Consider the following 19984-nt stretch of genomic DNA (forward strand, 5'->3'; position numbering starts at 1 on the left):
CTGTGAAATATGATATATCAAACTATGTAATGTTTTGAACGACCAACAATAAAAAAAAAAGAAATATTACAGAGGCATGTATATAGAATCTCTTGTGACATAGAGTAAGGCATAGAAACCTTGTTCACTTCCTTATTCTGAGCTTTTTCTTGAGAACTACACTGTGCATGCCTAATGGCAGCAGTCTTCTGACTGGACTGTAAATGCCTTTGGAAGTTTGTGAAGAAGAGAGAGGGGCAGTTTTCTCAGTTCCCATAGATTCTACTTTTCCTGAAGCACATCTGCTAAGAACTCTTCTGCACATGCAAGGAGGTTCTCTTTTGCTACCTTTCTTTTCATAGTAGCTTTTACTCTATAAAAACGACATACCCCTTATCCAAAACTCATCTGACTAAGGTGCATTTTTTTCCCAGGGTGTGAAAAGTTCAAGGGTGCTCAGAAAAGGGCATTTGAGTGTTGGTTGAGTGCTGTCCATGCTCTGAATTCAGACATACCGTGGAGTGGAATAACAGGGTGCTTGCACCTCTTGCTTTGAGTACCGTAGAAGAATGAGCCATTCTTGAGAAAGCGCCTTGAGAAGAGAAATTTCCAGTTAAAGGTAAGCAATTCTTTTCAGTTGTTTCTAGCAGTCCCGCTCCAGCTGCGTTATTAGCTCAAGATGAAGAGTCAAAGGAGTAAAAATTAGATTGCTGATTCTTTTACATGAAACTGGAAATTTGGGACTATATAATTTTTTTATAAGGCACTTAAAACTGAAACTGAACATTTTACATGATTTCTTTCAGATTGGAGTTCATCATTTCCTAAAGTGCTTACACTTGTTTTCTCAAATCATTTTATAAAATATTTGCCCTGATTTCTGTCAACCTAATCTTGTTTCACCTATAAAATATTTAATATTTTCTCTTGCCTAGCAAAAAATGTAACTGTATGCTAACTGCTAGGCTAAGTAATTTTTAGTAGTACATATCATTTCTTTCAAGAAATATATAAGGGATTTTGATTATGAATTTATTTACTATGTTGTGTACATAGTTTTTGAATTTATACAAAGGCTGAACACCAGAGTTTAATACATGCACATATACTTAACTAACCAAACAGGTACAATTCCTGGGTTTATGCTTCTAAGTTTATAAATAATTCATAATTTGTACAATTTTGCATATATGGCATTTCATCATGTTTTCAACTTACAAGCAAATAAATAAATCACATTATGTTATCTATGAAAACTTTTAGTTCTGATGGCTTTTAGTAATGTACAAGATCTGATTCCTAATTTATCTCACAGTGATTTTTGTATTTCTAAAAATGTGTAGTAACATTTACATTGTAAGTAAAACTTCAAAAGGTTTGATTTATTTTCCAGATGTGGCTAATGGGTTTAACCACAAGGTTTGGTTTTCCTTAATTGGGTTATATGGTGCATTTTTCCACTAATTAAGTGAATTAACCTTGGATTTTGACATATTTTAAATTTAAGGACTGAATTTAATATTTTAATTTCTCCTTCCCTGTCATAAATGATATGCTTTCTAATGTTCCAGATGTCCTTCTGGTCACTAATGAGTTTTGATGCTCTTTGTATTCTTCTGGAAGCTAAGATGGAAAAACAAAGCCCTTTGCTAATGAGTTGGGTTTTAACTCTTTGCTTTCAATACAATGGAAGGTCTACCTAACAAGTTGTCAATTGATATACCGTTAGAAATATTTTTTCATAGTATATTACTCTGATTTTTTTTGTATAAAATTCAGTAGAATTTAGAGAACTGACTACATTGTCATAAGAAATTTATTTTCATCCCATTCACTTATTAACTGGCCAAAGTTTCTCATTGCTTATAGCAATAGAGTAAAAATAAAAATAGATTTGATGGTGAACACTCTTTAGCAATGAGACATATTCATTCAGAGATGCATAAACTAATGGAAAATAAATTAGCTTAATCCTTATCACTGAGGCACATTTCTAACAAGTTGTGTTTTTACCTTTAAACATAACATCAAATTTGTAATATATTTATTTCATATAATTTATATAGTTTTGAATAGTTGATTATAGAAGAAAGCAACTTAAAAACTCTTCGATCTTCATCATACAGAAAAAATATTATACACCTTTTTTTTTTTGGTAGCAAAATAGTCCATGGAATAATCACTAAAACTTTCAAGCTTAAAATATATTAAGACAAAATTTGTTGGTGAAATGAGATTAAGAAATGCAAGAAGATAAAGGAATTATATAAAATCAGAAAAATCTTCAGTTATTTTTTTGAATGGACACATGTATAGTACTTAGAGTCTACTGGATATATTTTAAAACTTGAATGATTTATAAAAATGTAAACATCTACAATGTGTCTGACATTTACCCACCTTTTAAACTTTTAAGGAAAAACCTTAAACATCTACTTAAAAATGTAAAATAGATATATATATTTCCAAAATTCTTTTGAGAATCTTAGGGATTTGTCAGCTGAAGACCCCTACCTTAAGGGACCATGTTTTCTTGGTGAAAACGTCTAAAGGTTTTTGTTTGTTTATTCTTTCTTGCAGGAACTATTCACCCCTGGCTAGTGGTCAAGCCACTTTGTTTTCAAGAGAGGACTTTACAAAGGCCATCAGGAGCTTCATAACCCTGCAGCAGAGTGAACACTTGGTTTAGTATATTAGGCCCTTCAAGCCACTCCTTCATAATCCTCTAACTGTGCTCGAAATTCCCACCTTCTCAAACTCCTAGGTCTCTTGACCATATCTGGTCCTGTTGTACTTGAGTGCCTTTGCGCATGTTTCTTCTGCTTGCAGTCATATCTTCACTGTTAAAGGCAAAACCCAGAACAAGTAAGGAAGTGTTGCAATAGGGAGTGCACCAAGGTTGGAGATCAGAGTGTTTTGGCAGGGTGGTTTTGCCTTAAATTTTATAGGGAGGAGTAGACAAGCCATAGATAGGATGATTTTGCAGCTGGGGTTGTTTTTGTAATCAGAGGGAGGCTCGGTCAGTTAGATGAGCAAGAAGAGTTTATCCCTCAGTCAAGCTAGTTTTGGGGGGATAAACAGTTCAGTTAATCATTTATGAGATAGAGGATGGGAATTTTCAGGGTCAGTGTCTGGTCTTGTCATACATAAACGAGGGAGCCATCTGTGAGTCTTATGGGAGTTAGGAGGCAGGGTAGACCTGGAGTCTTGTTTATATCAGAGTATATGGTTCTTTGCCATTAGCCCTTTTCCAGGACACACAAGGGGAGAGGGATTTTGGAAAACAAAAGGTAAGAAAGATTAACTGTCTCCATTTAGAAAGATTAACTGTCTCCATTGTTTAGGTAAAGTTTAACATTGTCACTACCCTAGTCCAGAAAACTCTTGTTAAACATTTTGGCCCCTATGGCTTTTTTTCATCATGATCAGGTTCCCCAGGAAGCAGACTCTGAGATATGTTTTCTTGCAGGATGTTTTCTGGGGAGTAATCTTGGGATCCATACCTGTGGGGAGCAGTTGAGGAAAGCTGGTTTTGGTGGAGCAGAGTTTAACAAACCAAATATGGTCCATGGCATATTTGTATGTGGTCCTGAGCTAAGTAAGAATGGTTTTTACATTTTTAATGTGTGTGTGTGGGGGGGGGGAGGGGATACCCAACAGAGATTGACCTTGTGTGGCATCTAACATTTACTATCCACCTCTTTCAGAAAAGAGTTAAAAGGGGGAAGGTGAAGCAAGGTGTGGTGGGCTACCCTGTAATCCCAGCTACTCCAAAAGGCAGAGGCAGAAGGATCACAAATTCATTGTCAGTCTGGGCAATTTAAGGAGAACCTGTGTCAAAATAAAAAAAAATTAAATTAAAAAGGGGCTGAGAATCACACAATGGTAGAGTGCCTCTGGGTTTAATCCACAGTACTGCAAGAAAAAAAAAAAAGAAGTGAAGAAAGTGAATTACAGATTCAGTCACAAGACAGGCCCCAGCCAGCACTACTGGAAACTTGGGAGTTGGGTTGCTATAGCGGAGACGCTGCAGGGAGCCGGGTCTCCCAGTGTGGATCAGTCTGTGCACATGGACTGCCCTTGGGAAGTGGGTATGGTTGTGGCCAGACATTTTGTGCTAGTCTGGAGCAGCTTCCAATTCCAGGCGGCTAGAGGAGTAAAGCTCCAGCCCCATACTTGGGGTGCGGGTGGTGGCAACATTCTCCATATAAGCCTTCTATGACTTCCCCAGGGAGAATCTGTTACTCTCCTGTTTTCCTGTAGTGACTGGTATATAAGTAGTTCCTTTCTTGCCAGTATTTCTTGTTCAGCTAGGACCTACTCAGAAACAGGAAGAATGCCTATTTCTTTTTGTGCTCCTGGTGCCTAATATAGGGGTTGGCATAAAGAATGAACACAATAAATATTAACTGAATAAATAAATGTTATGTCTTCTCATAAGACTGAAAAATAGAAAGTAAGTTGTCAAGGAGTTCATAGAAAAAGTCATTGCAAGGGCTTTTTTTTAGAACCAGATTTCTTGTAAACCAGACCTTAACTTGTTTTCATGAAATATTTATGAATAGATTTATGACATTTAAATGCAGGCAAAGTAGACTGTACAAGTTCAATCACACACTTGGAGTTGGGAGTAATCCTCCCTTTGCTGCACAAGCCACCCTCTCAGTGATCTGACATTTTGTGGCTTGTGGTAGGAACCATTTGGATATCTCTGCCAGATTTCCACTAACTTCATTTATCTCTACCTTCCAAACAGAAAATCTGTCATCTCCTGCCATTCTGGGAAAAGCCAATTTCATTCACTTCCTCTGTATATGAATCAGAAGAAACTTTTAATGTAGAACAAGGGATTCCAGCTTCCCATGAAGGAGAAAGTTCCTTTTCCATTCTTCTTTATTGATAGCAGCAAAATGCAATTAAAAATTACCATCAGTAAAAATTACCATCCCCAAGTGTAAAAAAACAAGGCAACACCTGAAGTTTCATCTTTAAATTACAATAACTTAGCCAGGCACGGAGGTATATGCAGGAGGATCCCAAGTTACTGACCAGCCTCAGTAACTTGGCAATACCCTATCTCAAATAATAATAAAAAAAATTAAAAAGAACTTTGAATGTATGTAGCTCAGTGGTAAAACACCCTTGGGTTCAATCCCCCGTAACAAATAAATAACAATAACTCTTTATAAGGACACTAGTTATTTAACATAGACATGTTCCTCTGTTACTTTAGCATTATACCATTAAAATTTTGAGTTCCTACAAAGAATTCATTTGTGGGGATCATCCCTGTATTGTTTTTCAAGTTCCTGGTACAGGTGTGTTTTCAGGACAAGGACTTGTAAAAATTGATGGACAGTAAACTCGTAAAGTCATAAGTCTAATGCTATAAAACAGTATGGGTTAAGGTCTATATTTTGCTCCACTAATGGTAAATGAATTCAGCTTGATTTGGATGTTCCCGTGTTCTGTAGACTTTTGGGAAGAGGTTACTGTTGGCATCATTTGAGGCTTTTCCATGGTTGCTTCACCAGGAGAAAGCATGGGAATGGAAGAGGGGAATAGTTTTATTTGACAGACAGCATACCTAGATTCATAACTCTGGATTTAGATGAACAGCAAATAGTTGGGATGGAATCTCTTATATTCTATTGACTCCATAAAATTTGTTCTTAACTTGGCCATCCCAAATGCTTTCTGGCTTCAGTGTATAAGAGCTATATTTTAGTTATGTGCTTAAAATGTCATTGTATATATTTTCAATTTGGCTCTAATGATGTCCATAATATTTTCTACGGCTATAGTATAAACTGTAGAAAGACACTGTATCCCACAGAATCACATATCTTGGGGTAGATGTAAATTGGCTGTCTTATATTAGGTCTTGTATTATCTGTTCTTTGTGCTAGAAACTCCAGAGCATCCTGAGAATATGTGTGATTGTGTGTCAAGGGCACCAAAGCATCTCCAATACCTATTTGAAAAGTGTCAACTCATTTTCTGTTATACTGTCATTTCCCAGAAAAAATATCACTAATCATTTTATAGCAAAATTCTTACTAATACAGCACTCAGTTTAAAGGAGAATGGATTTTATCTTTGTAGCTCTGCTTTTTCTGACATACTCATTGAACTATAATAAGTACAAATTAAAAACTGAATAGTTCAGCAACTTCTTTCTTCTGATTTTCTTCACCATCAAGAAAGTAGGTGAGGCAAAAAGCTAGACATGAACAAAGTGGAAGATTAGAGTGTGGGAAATTGGAGAAGCAGGAAATTTATGTAATCTTTCATGAAGCAGTTTTATCAAAACAAAAATTTGTTATGATTTTGAGTGAGTCAAAATGAAACTATGCTATATCTTTATGGTCAGGCTTTTATTATCTCTGGACTTAGTGAGAAATACATGCAGTTTGCAATTCACCAGTTAGGACTCTATATCCCTTACAAGTCCTGGTGTCTTTTGATGTCTCCTAGTCAATGCATTGGTAGCATACGAAGCCAAATTCACCATTTCCAAGCACCCCTTAGGCAAAAACAGATAAACTTTTTTTTTCCTTCCTTCTAGTTTATGCTTATCTTGAAATCCAACCTCACACACATCAGTACTGTTTCTTACTTTAGGAAGGTATGCCCTTGCCTAGCCTGCAGCCTTGGTCTTACTGCTGCAGGCCGCTGATCATTGCATGAGGTGGAGATGACATGTGAGGGAAGCTGAGGGGGACTGTGTAGTTGATATTTCAGTTCATTTTTGAGTGCAGTAAGTTCATGCTACTTTGAATAAGAAAAACAAATTTTACTTTTCTTTTTTTCTCCTTTTGTTTACTGTTTTCATGGTTCCAGTTGTTTATTTTGATGTGTTTTCTTGCTTCTCTTGTTTTAGTTATCTATTCATCCATGTATCTATTTTCTTTTTATCCGCAGAGCCCTTTTCCTTTCTCTTATTCTAATACTTTCAATGTGTATTTTTTTAAAAAAATGTTCTTGTAAAATGTCCATTTTTTTGTGAGCATCTCTTTAATTTTTGCAATTGTTATTGTAATATAAATGGTATGTGTATTGCTGTTACTAGCTCTGAGTTCTTAAAATCCACCTTGTGGCCTTGTATCTAACTGCCCTATCTCTTCCAGCTGTGCGTGGTATTTTTTGGGGTACATCTTCAACTTTCTCTTTCATTCATCAGTGATGGACTTCCAGATTGCACCTAACTTCTTGCTACCACAAACAACATTGCAGTGAATATCTTTGTATATGTTTCCTTTCAGATGTGTGTGAGAAGTTTGGAAGGAAATAAACTCAGGAGTGGAATTGCTAAGTCATATGGCATGCTTGTGTTTTATTTGACTAAATACTGTCAAATTGCTCTTATAAACAGTAGCATATTCTTTCCACTACCAACATGATAGTTTCTATATACATGTATACACTCTGCAGTTTACCAAAACCAGCTTCTAACATTGTTTTTTAAAATTTTTTAAATAAGTGTAATGTAAAACTAATGGTAATTTTCATTTTCATTTACATTTCTCTGGTGATCTTACATGCTTTTATCCATAGGTAGGTCTTTTGGATTTTCTGTTCCTTAAATTGTGTTTATATACCTGGCCCTTTATCCTATTAGGATTTTGTCCTTAAGTTGCTTTGTGTATCATGAGTGTATCAGTAGAAGAAATATTAAGATTTATTTTTTTCTTTATAGCTTTCAAATCAAGACCAACATAATTTTATCATTTTCAACCACATAAAGATATTTTTTTAAAAAGATCTGTTAAAAGAAGTTATAACAGTTACTAGAGTTAACCTGATTTACTAAGGAATTATAGATTATTTCCTTTTTGAGTACCATCTATTTTTAGGCAACTTAGCAATACCAATGAGAAGGGAGCTTTTGAGACTTTTAATTTTTTTAGGAAAATCCCATTCAATTTTCAGAGGGTAAAGAGAAAATAAAATTGACATTTAATCCACTTATTTTGCAGAAAAAATGGATGGACCCAGAGACCATTATGTTAAGCAAAATAAGCCAAACTCAGAAGGTCAAGTATCCTATTTTCTCACATATGTAGGAGCTAGAGAGGAAAAAAGAAAAGAAAGGCAGAAGCTGGGATTTCATGAAAATGAAAGGGAGATCAGTAGAGGAAAGGGATCACTATGTAGGAGGCAGGGAGGGAAGGGCGAAGTGCTGGGAGTGATGTTGGCCAAATCATATTGTTATAGTGTGTGCATGTATGAATATGTAACAACAAATCCCTTTAGTATATACAACTATGATACATCAATAAAAAACATGGAAAAAATCGACCTCTCTTATCATGAACATGTAGAATGCTTCACTGGTCTTTCCAAGCACCCTCTCTGAATTAGGTGTTGTTCAAGGTTGCCTTTGTGCCCAGCCCCTCGTATATATTTTTCTCCTAAGATCTGTCCTGTGGGCTTAGAAATAATTGGGATAACTGAACAAAATGTGAAAATCACACTAGACTGGAAAGTAGTATCAATTAAAATGGCTTTTAAAAACCACTGAAATTCTCTTGGCCTTGTTTCAGTTCCCCAAACTATAAATGAAGAAATAAAGATGTATGATGATCACAGTCTTTTAGTCAAAAATCCAAACAACAAAAAAACCCATGAACCTCTTCAAACTATTTCCAAACTTGCAAGTGATTCACCAGCCGAAGACTGGAACATGAATTTCCAAGGTAAGAATGAAATCAGTCATAAGGAGACATCCAAAGAAAAGGGAAATTCCTTGTAAAAGAAGACTGTTCAAGATTGAGGTATAAAAAGGACTGAAGTGAACATAGGAAGTACAGCCATAAAGACTCATTGGGATACTGTTTAGGTATTCCTGCTAAAAAACATGGTAATCCTAGGATTTCTCCTTTCGTCAGCAATAAGCTCTCCTAGAAACTTCACAGTCACTATGTTTGCAAATTGCAGTGTTAAGATCAGCCTCTTGGTTGTCCAGTTGAGTGGTTTTCCCAGGTCTGATAAGAGAGCAGTGTTACATACCAATAAGTTAACTCACTCTCTCATGCCAGGACTGTATTTGCATGTCATTAGGGCCACAGACCACATTCCTGGGGAACAGAAGAGATAAATCTGTCCAATTAGTAAATCCTATTCACAACATAAATTCTTCTTTATTCGGATGAGTTTGGAGACTGAGCTTGGTGTTTGCAAAGCGAGGGCACTTTACATATTCTAAAATAAGAATAAAAAGTGACTAGGGAGATAAGAACACTATGGTAAGAATTGTATTTATATAACAAAATTAATTCAGGAAAGCTGTTGCATTTATAATCTAGAAGAGGTTGTCTTTTTCAGGAGAGTTAAAATTTGCTGAAATATGTGAAAAAGCTTCCAAACTCATCTATTATGTAGTGTTAAGAAATGTATTTATTTAAACTAATGACATTTCTAAATTATCAAAAGGATAAAATAGACTTAGTGAATGCCAGATATTCATCTCTGTACTGTAAAGCACTATATGGTGTCAGAAATCACTTTCAGATCAATCCAAGTCTGATGTCTTTCACTTGCCCTTCCAGGATACCTTTCTTCCCTTCCCCATCCTGTTGTTGACTTGGAGAGGCTGATGTATATGGACTATGTTATTGGGATCCCTTGCTTTCTGTTTTCTGATTGGGTTAGCCATGCAGGCGCTCAGATGAAGTCTCAGAGAAGGGAAGACAGCATTAATACTCTGTCCCTCAGACTCAGTGTCCTCCACAGAAGGTTGCAGACTCTTCCTATAGTAACAACATAAACACTCCTCCTTCCAGGTTCTGGTGGTCACTCCTTCACTTGGCCTAAAGACAGGAATTGCTTCCATGTTACTTCTGTTTCTTGTGTTTCCACATTTTGTTGACAATCTTATGTTTTTTTAAATTTTTTTTTTAGTTGCTCAAAACATTACAATCATCTTGACATATCATACATTTGATTCAAATGGGATACGTAATCTTATTTTTCCACGTGTACAGATTGCAGGATCACATTGGTTATACAGACAATCTTCTTATTCCTTCTTTTATTTATCCAATTTGTCACCTGTTTCCAGTTGGGACCCAGATTTATTAAATTTGGAAGACAAACCTTTTCACTGTCAATTCCCTCAGGAATCTAGGTGTACTTGGCATTAATAAGACTTTAAGAGCGAATTGTCAGGAAAATAGAGTGAGGGAATATGTTCTGACTACATTCCAGGCACTATGAAAGACCTTTAAAATGCAAAGCTATGCTTCCAACTCAGAGGCATCTATAAATTAGAATCTTGAAAGGTGGAGAACTTGGGGAGTTCTTTTCTTTGGGACATTAATTCATCCATCAACCATTTATTGCTCACACAAAACTCCATGCTAGGTGCTGCAGTTTACAACTGGAAAAGTACCTTACAACTTATTGCCTCCATGTTCCAAAAATCCTCTCCATTTAACAGACAGAACAATGGATATCAAAGAAGTCATATATTTTAACCACGTCTAATGTTTAAAAAGTATTAATTGGTAGAATAAGGACTTGAATTTAGGTATTCTGACTCCAAGTTTTATAGATTTCCACTGTATTGCATGTGCATGAAAAAAATTTCCTCCTTTTGTCTCTTTATGAAAAGCAGAACACATTTAATATTCAAATTAGTGTGAACAAGTACCAAGGCAGAAGTGGAGACAAAAAGTGTTCACCTTCAGAGAATGTAGAGAGCACTTCTGGTGAGACAATTAGAACAGGCTTCTTGGAAAAGGCACTGGAAGTCCAGTTTAGCCAAAGTAGGCACATGGAATGCTAGGGGTGCTCAGATCACAGAGCACCATGGAATGCTAAACTAGGGAGTCAGTATTTTTTTTTTAAAGTGTTTGATCAAGATGTAGCATCAGTCTAGATAAGGAAGAGAGATGGGAGGGAAAGAGAGGGGGCAGGGGATTAGCAAGGATGGGGGAATGTGATAGACATCATTATCCAAAGTACATATATAAAACATGAATTGATGTGAACATACTTTATAGACAAACAGAGGTATGAAAAATTGTTCTATATGTGTAATAAGAATTGTGATGCATTCTGCTGTCATGTATTTAAAAAAATAAAACCAATTAATTTTGAAAAAACAAGATGTAACATCAGTGGGTGATCAACTGAGATGTATGAAAATCAATTTGGAAAAACTTCATAGAATAAGAAGTGAAGGTACAGCCGTTAGAAAACTTGATAAGAAGTAACAAAGATTATTAATAGGAAAGGGAATTCATAAGTACTTGTAGAGACAGAAACAAAAGGATGAATAGACAAATTGGATTTTAGGAAATAGGGAAAGTTAAGAATGCCTACAGTTTTGACCTTGGGTTAATGGCAAAATACTGCTTTCAACTGCAGAAGAGTAATTTGCTTGAAGGAGAGAGGGGCAAAAGGTGTTGTTTGCATCTGGAAATGTCAGATGTCTTGGACTAGGAGGTGATTTTGAAACTGTCTGAAGCCCAAAGTCAAGTTGATTGGAGTCCTCTGAACGATTCTTTAGCAGAAGTCCTGTTTTCACTATGGTGCCTGAGTGAACTAGGCTTGTGAGCATGAGGGGAGAGGGGCCTCATGGGAAGCAGTGCCAAGGTGGGATATTTCTCAGGTTAAGTTAACCAGGAGGAGGTGTGTTTATGCAAAGCTGTTCTGGTCAGGGTTGTTCTTAGAATATAGTGCTTGGGAAAAGTACAGTGATAGAAAACAAAATGTTTGGAAACCAAAAGGAAAGAGAAAAAAATGCATATGCTATGAAACAAACAACAAACAAAAGTAGCCTTGAGCAACTACTTAGTAATAGGCCATGTGTACTTGAGTTTTCCATTTATAGTGCACTTGGTAAATATGAAAAATGGGTACTTTATTAGACTTTAGTGATTGATGGTGACATGAAAAGGTGCCCAACAGCATTCATAACCAAGGAAATGAGGATCAAATCCACAGTAAGGTATCAGTTTATATATATAGGTGGCCATTATATATAAATCAAGAGCAGAGAACAAGTGATGAGGATGTAGAGAAATTGGAACACTTATTCACTGCTGATAAGAGTGTAAAATGGTGTTGCCACTATGGGAAATAGTATGAATATTCCTAAAAAATAGAATAACCATGTGATCCAGAAATTCTTCCTTTGCATAACTGTAAAGGAATAATAACCAAAATCTTAAAGAAAAATCTACACCCCCGTGCTCATTGCAACATTTTTCACAATATCCAGAAAATGGAAGCAATCTAAGTTTCTATCAGTGAAGGAATGGATAATGAAAACATGGCATGTCCATACAATAGAATATTATTCAGCTTTAAAAAAGAATGAGATCCTGCTATTTGCAACAATATAAATGAACTGAACCTATAGTATTGCTCTAAATAAAAGAAGCCATTCACAGAAGGACAAATGCTCCATGGTTGTGCTTACACTGAGATATCTAAAGTGGTCAGACTTTTAGAATCCGAGAGTGGAATGGTGGTTCTAGGGACTTGGGCAGATGAAGAAATGGAGAATCATTTTCAATAGGTGTAAAGTTTCTATTATGTGAGGTGAGTAAGTTCTAGATGTCTGCTCCACAATGGTGGTATTGTGTGTTTAAAATGTGTTAACAGGATATATCTCATGTTAAGTCTTCTCACAGAAAATGCCACAAAAGGACCCAAGGACATTTTTCAAGGTGTTATATATGCTTTGTGCCATATAATTCGTCTATGCATTCTGAGTCTATGCACATATCCAGGCTCATTGAGATACATATGTTAAAAGTGTGTAGCTTTTAGGTATCAATTATACCTCTACAGAAGTAAAAACAAAAAAAAGAACAGAAAACAAAGTCTTGAAAACACCTGTCTTGGTGAGTGGGATACAAGAAAAATTAAAGGAATTAGATGAGACAGACGAAGACGTAGAGTGGGTTCAACTGAAGGAATGAGTTTTTCAATATAAATTTTCAGGATGATAACTGAGTGAAGGTCACTGCAATGAATAATTTTGATATTACAAAATTGAGAGTGGGTTTTAATTGGTCTGTTGGACCAGCAGCCAGGGGCAGAGGTAGAGCAGCGTGGGAGAGTGTGAAGGATGTAAATTTTGAGGTGTGACAGACCTGAGTTAGAGTTCCAATTCTGCCACTTGCCCAGTTGTATAGATTTGGCCACATTACTTAAGGATATTCTTAGTTTCCTACACTGTAAATAATAATTCCCAGTTGTATGATTCTTAAAGGACTTGATGGGGCAGTTGGGATTGCTTGGTACAGTGCTTAGAACATAGCATGCATGCTCTTAAGTAAATCCATTCCTTTAAGAAAAAAAGATTGCTAAGAAAGGAGAAAAAATAAAAACTAGGATAGTCTTTTGAAAATTTTGGTGGTAAAAGGACCCTGCGAACTGGGATTGTGGCTTAGCAGTAGAGCACTCGCCTAGCACGGGGCGGGACCGGGTTTGATCCTCAGCACCACATAAAAATAAAGGCATTGTGTTGTGTCCATCTACACCTAAAAAATAAATATTTCACTGGGATTTAAAAAACAAGTAAGACACAGTCTCTACCCCTCAAGGAGTTCATCTAATTTATTTAAACACATTTTAAAAGGTATTTCTTTGGATTTTTATGTTTGACTGAAGTTGGATTAAATTACCTCTCGTGTTTCTTCTAAGCTTAAGATTCTGAGATGCTAAACTTATTTCACACTACAATAAAGCTCAAGACTAATTTAACACTAACATCAAAATAAAAAAAGGACCCTGAGGATTTTTGAGGGTATTTTTTCTTTAGGACAGTGGGAACTATATGCTTACTGACAGAGAACAAGGGCTGAGACAAATGAGTCAAGGACAAAAAAAGGTATCCAGGCCTGGTGGCACACACCTGTAATCTCAGTGACTTAGGAGGCTGAGGCAGGAGATTGTCAATTCAAAGCCAGCCTCAGCAACTTAACCAGGCCCTGAGCAACTCAGCAAGACCCTGTCTCAAAATCAAATATAAAAAGGGCTGCATTCAGTGGTTAAGCATCCTGCCCCTGGTTCAATACCTAGAAGAAGGAGAAGGAGAGGGAGAGGGAGAGGGAGAGGGAGAGGGAGAGGGAGAGGGAGAGGGAGAGGGAGAGGGAGAGGAAGACTGATGAATTAATTACCAGCCATACTCTTATTTAGAGAAGAAAATGAATGTATTTTTATATTTTTAAGAGAGGAAGATCTAGGAGTTTTTCTTTCTTTCTTTCTTATTTTTTGAAAGCCTATGTCTTCTTAGTAAACAAGTCATTTGCTGTATGAAGCAATAATGAAGAAGTAGAGCTTAAGTAGAGAAGAAAAACTTCAAAGCATATCATTAAAAAAATCAATAGGAGTCAATGGAAAAAATAATTGCTCATCAAAACAAAGAGAGCAGTGACCAAGGAAGAGAGGAGATAGATTTCACAAGAATTTAGAAAAAGATGTACAAATAGTGGTAAATCATAAGAACCTGCTGAAATTATCCAAGTAAAGGACAACCTGAGGTAAGCAATAGTAAGAAGATGGAACAGAAGGTGAGATAAACCAGGAACATGGCCAAAAGATTGGATGAGTGGTTGATTCATTAAAATTTAGCCAATGATGTGTAGAGCCTTGATAAACTTTGGAACAACTTGAGTCAAACAGGAACCCTACTTGTTTGATTATTCCCAAACCTGCATGACAGGAGAAGGGACTGGTTGGGTTTTGTACCTTGGGATGAAGGTGCAAGCAAAGAAGAAAGGAGGAAGTCTGCTTTGATCACAAGGCGGCTGTGAGTCCAGGGCACAGATTGATGTAGGGGAGTGTTGAAAGATATAATGCCCCTTCTGGACTCTGCTTTGAGTAGAACATGATATGGTCATTCCGTTAGCCTTCTGGACCAGTCCTCAAGAGGAAGGGTAAAAAAACTTTGAGAGAGTATCATAAATTGAAAACATAGATGACTTTAGAAATACTTGATTTTCTTAAACATACTGAAAGGGAACTCTCTTTCCATTTAGAGGAAAGAGTGAAGGTTTTCATCAGAGCAGGGAGAGGCCAATGGCAGCTTCAGAATGAAATCACTGCTTCGGGGTAAGGGAACAACATTAGCAGTGGGAATCTGTGGGGGATGCACCGAACAGCTGGTTTAGTGGTTTATGAACTTTTAAGGCCTGCTAAACCTGACATGGTTCATGTTCAAGAATGTCCTCCCTCCCTTCTTGCTGGTCTTCCTGCCTACCTTTGAGTACTTTCCATATGTCAGATAATAATGGACTAGGTACCTGGGGGATAGAGAAGGTCCCATTCTGATGGAGCTTATAGTCCAGTTGGGAGTGGGACTGAGGGGAAAAATACATCTAGATATTAGAACAAAACAAAAAGAATCCTGTCTTTATGATCTACCACACTGACTCCTCAAGATGTGACGTGTTTTGGGTGTATGTGTATTTATAGTTTAGGTGTGTGTGTGTGTTTGTGTGTGTGTGTGTGTGCATGCGTGCGCGTGTGCACGCATGTGCATGTGCATGTGTGTGTATGTGCAGGGGAGGGAGAGAGAGAGAGAAAAGTGGAAGTATAGGAAACAAGAAGTAACTGTGCACTTTCCCGCTATGCCATTATCCATGTAAAGCAAATAACTAGTAAATAATATCTTTGTAGTAGTGGTTTTGGTTTCATGTGGTAATGTGGCATAAGTTAAGGGGATACCTTTCTATTGTTTTGTTTTGTATTGTTTTAAGGTTCATTGCTGATTAAAGAAAAATGTGATATTTAATATAATAAAGATTAGTGAGATAGACATTCTTCTAATGTGACTGCAGGGAGTATAAATTTGTTAAAATTTTTCTGGAAAACAATTTGGCAATGGGTATTAAGAGAATTAATATCTTCATTGTCTTTTCAATATGCAACTTTAGGGAATTTATCTTAAGGGAAATTATCCATAGTGTGGACAAAGAAATGTGCACTACAGTATAATTAATAACAAAATGTTAAGAACTAAAATTACATTTGAAGAGAGAAATGACTGTCATGCTATGGTGCATCTATAGCATGAATGCAACATAATAATTTATGTGCTCAGGAGTTTTAAATGACATGCTTATGATCATGCATTATGTAAAAAAGAATTCAAATTTTTATATGCTGCATATTCTTAATATTTAAAAGAATTCCATAAAATTGGGTGAAAGAAAATAGGTAAAATACATTATATCTTGAGTGCTTTTCCACAATTTGTCCATGTGACTTCTATATATAGAAATATTAGTAACATTATTTTTGAAAACATGCTTTAGAAGAGGGAACTCAATGTGTAGATTATGTTTCATAAACCATTGAGTCCTATTCTGGCACCGTCTGGAAAACACTGACACGTATAACTATAATATCAATAAAATTTTTGTTAAAGAATTCACACAATGTCTCAATTTTAGTGTTGTGAAACCAATTTTATTTTCTACTTTAGAAAGTTTTTTTCTCCCCCTTTTCACAGATGGAAGCCTGTCTTTGTCCATGCAGTGACTCCAGTGAGTAGTGGAAATGACTTTTATTGGATAATAATTTTGTGGGAAATTATTTTAATTAAATAGAAAAAATGTGCTATTTTAAGAATAGGGCAGTATTTCTCAAAACATGGCTCCAATTTCCTTTGTATTGGAGTCATCTCTGATGCTTGTTAAAAATGTATACCTCCCTGGAATGCAAGCATATCTCAATGGTAGAACGCTTGCCTAGCCTGCAAGAGGTCCTGGGCTTTAAACACAGGAAAAGAGGGGGCATGGGGAGGGAGAGAGATGTCTCCCAACTTACTTAGAATCTCAACAGAGGCCCCAGTAATTTTAATTTTAAAGACGCATCCCAGATAATTCTGATATTCTCTAAGAATCACTAATTAGGGAAAAGAGACTTGAGTTTTAGAAATTCTTGAATAGAATCTTGTCTACTTTAACGTTTATTAAGTAGAATTAGATCCCTTTCCCCCTCCCAATTGCATGCCTACCTACTGTTCTCCCGTAATCTTTTAAGGAGGTTTGAAGTGGTAATGGTTCTGGGAAGGTTGGTGGTGTGATAGTATAGGAAGCTTGTTTTCACTAGAAAGCATCATTTCTTCTAGAAAGGTCCCATTTCTATCTGTTAGTAGAATGCTTGCCTAAATCACTGTCCAGCAGAGTTTATTACTCTTAAAGCAACAGGCCTCTGTGGAGAGCCATGACATCTGAGCATGAGCTCTAGAGTCATACATGCCTGTCACTATGTGTGGTGGTCTGGATGTTGGAACTTAATCCCCAAGATGATGATATTAGGAGGTGAGGCCTTGGGAGGGTCATAAATTTGTAACCTGCATGTGAGATTAGTGCCCTTACGCAAGAAGCTCCAGAAAGCTGCATTTCCCTCTCACTCTGTCAAAGACAACAGGCCCTCAGCAGATAATGAACCTGTTTTGCACCTCAGACTTGGATTTCTCAGCCTCCAGAACTGAGAGCAATGAATTTTGGTTGTTTATTAGCTACCCAGTTTACGATACTCTATTGTAACAGCTGAACAGAGTAAAATGTTGTGTGCCTGGATGACTTAAACAAGTTGAAATCTTAGGTTCTTCTTGTGTAAAATGGAGATAATACTGGGGACCAGGCTAATGATGAAAGGCTATATGAAAAACATTTAGATGAAGACATGTTAGGCAGGAAGCACTTAGAAGTGTTTACAGTGACGATTTCACAAGGGTTCCACTATACAAGGCTGGGAGGTCAGGCTTTTGGGTTGACTTGCAAGACCATGTTATTTATAAGACAAGCCCAGGGATTTAGAGTAATCCCAAATTCTTGGTTGGGTGGAGAGGGAGGAGGGAGTATAGTGGCAGTGGAGCCAAGTTTACTAACAGTTCTTTATCTAGACCAGATTTCTGATATCAGTTGGTTACGTGGAACATCCAAATCTAATGTCATTTGTTGAAATCTACGCTTTCGGGGCTGGTCTAGGACTGAATTGAATTATGTAAGATATCACTTGCAGAGTGATGTTCATTTGCATAACTTCTCAGTTCCAAAGACAGTAAGAATTCATTTCTACACACACACACACACACACACACACACGGCCTTAATCCTGGCCACTCATATATTTCTAGAGTGCCACTTCTATAAAGCTATTTTAGATTCTAATAAATGTCTGCTTTTATGGTAGATAACACTGTGAAATACATTTGCTCCACCCTTTCTTGCCATATTGGTGAATACTGCCTGAGTGAAATGACTTTTTATACTTTTCCCTATGTGAACTTGGATGGACTAGGCATCTCTAGGGATTGCTTACCTTTAGGAAAACATCTGTTTGCCAGAAACACACCAAGTCAGGCCAAGACAATTACCAGGAGCAATCCTTTATATTATCCAGTTGCACAACACACTTCTTGAATAAATGACATATCCTAACTTAGGATACATCACCAGATTCAAGTCAGAGAGTATCCTCTGCCAGTCAATGAGAGTGCGGGTCACTGGAAGATCCCTTCGTATAATTTTTCTCAGGGCTTCATTGGATAACTCCTGTAATTCGTCTAAGACGGAAGCTTGAAATCTATTCTCTTGCTCTTCCACAAGTCTTGCAAAATTTAGAGCCAATTGAGCTTGGTTAACTACTTCCAAGCTTTCTTTCAGGTCCTTAGATATTTTGACATGAAGGTTGACACACCTGAAGAAGTGAGCTTGCAGGAAAATTCTTCCTGTGACTTGGGTTAGAAATGGATTCACTTGGAAAATCCATTTAGATTTCCAAAGGCCATTCCAGCAGTCTCCTGTTTCATAGTTGTGATCCTCAATGCAAGCTATCAAGAACTCCTTATTTTTGATAGTTTTTCTCAGCACATTGCAGTTTCCCGTTGGAAAGTGGTCATTAACGTAGAGTTTTAAGGCACACAGAACAACAGTTCTCAGATATTCAGTCTCATTCCGAATAATACCATGACTTTGGATGTCTCTCAACTGATTTTGAAGCAGGTCAAATTTGAAAGAAAGTTTGCTTTGATAGTCAAAAAATCGGTAGTCACCCATTACATTGTGGTGAGATAAGAGTACTGGATTTCCATCGATGCAGAGTGGAACAGAATATTTTTGGCAATGTTGGTGGCCTGCACACTCACCTTGATGGTGCATGAGTTTTTCATCACGTATAAGCAGACAGAGATCATCAAAGGCATTTACAAATTCCCCTGGAGGTGCCTGTATTAATAGTCTGCGAATTACTTTTTCTTTCTCTTTCCTACTTAGGACGCTAAGTGACATGTTTGGTTACAGCAGAAGCAAAGCTTCTGAAATGAGTGTTCAGAGGATGAGAAAACATTCCATGGGACACGTTTCCCATCAAGGTGTTAATCATTCAAGCTTGAGATCATTATGTCCACCCATGAAAACAGACAGGCTGGCAAGCTCTGAGTCTCCCGGTGAAGTCATAAAGTCACGCTTCTTTATGAAGCATGGAACTTTTGATGATATCACAATGGGTGTTCAGACCAAAAGAAAAAATGACAGTCACCTGACAGCGTGGTGCCCAGTCAACCAGCTATACCAATTTTGAAGATTTTAAGAACTTAGCCTCCTGAACAGGCTTCTTCAAAAGTGGTGTGTGTCTATGTGCGTTGTATGTTGTCAGGGACCTAGAGAAGCTGCCCAGAGTTTCTAGGGAGTGTTTGACAGCATGTTCCAATCTTCAAGGATCACAATGGCATTGATTTTTACTCAGGCCCTTAGAATAGCTGCCCCAACCCACTGGAAGCACATTGCGATGAGACGTTTGAAGGCTTTGAACAAAATGGTAAAAATAAAATGAGATATAGCAGTAGTCAACAGAAAAGTGCCAGACAGCAAGGGGTGTGGCATTTATAAACATGGTGGTTAGAAAACATAAAGAAACCCAAAAGGTTGGGCAGGATCATGCAGTGACCGTGTCTTATGTGATGTTTCCGTGCTATTTAAGTATGTTTGTTTCAAAGAACAAAGGCAACAAACCACTGTGTGTTCTTTGCTTT

The 19984-nt window shown here is 36.9% G+C and overlaps 2 protein-coding genes across 2 annotated transcripts in view; one reads left to right on the forward strand and one right to left on the reverse strand.

The window, feature by feature from the left end:
- Positions 1–18341: 18341 nt before the first annotated feature.
- Capza3 (capping actin protein of muscle Z-line subunit alpha 3) lies at positions 18342–19241 on the reverse strand. Its single transcript, XM_026391960.2, has one exon. It carries the CDS (start codon positions 19239–19241, stop codon positions 18342–18344), a length of 900 nt encoding a protein of 299 aa, XP_026247745.2.
- Positions 19242–19677: 436 nt separating this feature from the next.
- Plcz1 (phospholipase C zeta 1) overlaps positions 19678–19984 on the forward strand; it is a 51809-nt gene continuing 51502 nt past the window's right edge. The window contains exon 1 of the mRNA XM_026391916.2: positions 19678–19770. Coding sequence (XP_026247701.2) covers positions 19678–19770 — 93 coding nt within the window. The remainder of the gene's footprint in view (positions 19771–19984) is intronic.

The sequence above is a fragment of the Urocitellus parryii genome, chromosome 5 (genome assembly GCF_045843805.1).
Source record: "Urocitellus parryii isolate mUroPar1 chromosome 5, mUroPar1.hap1, whole genome shotgun sequence".
NCBI classification, from domain to species: Eukaryota; Metazoa; Chordata; class Mammalia; order Rodentia; family Sciuridae; genus Urocitellus; species Urocitellus parryii.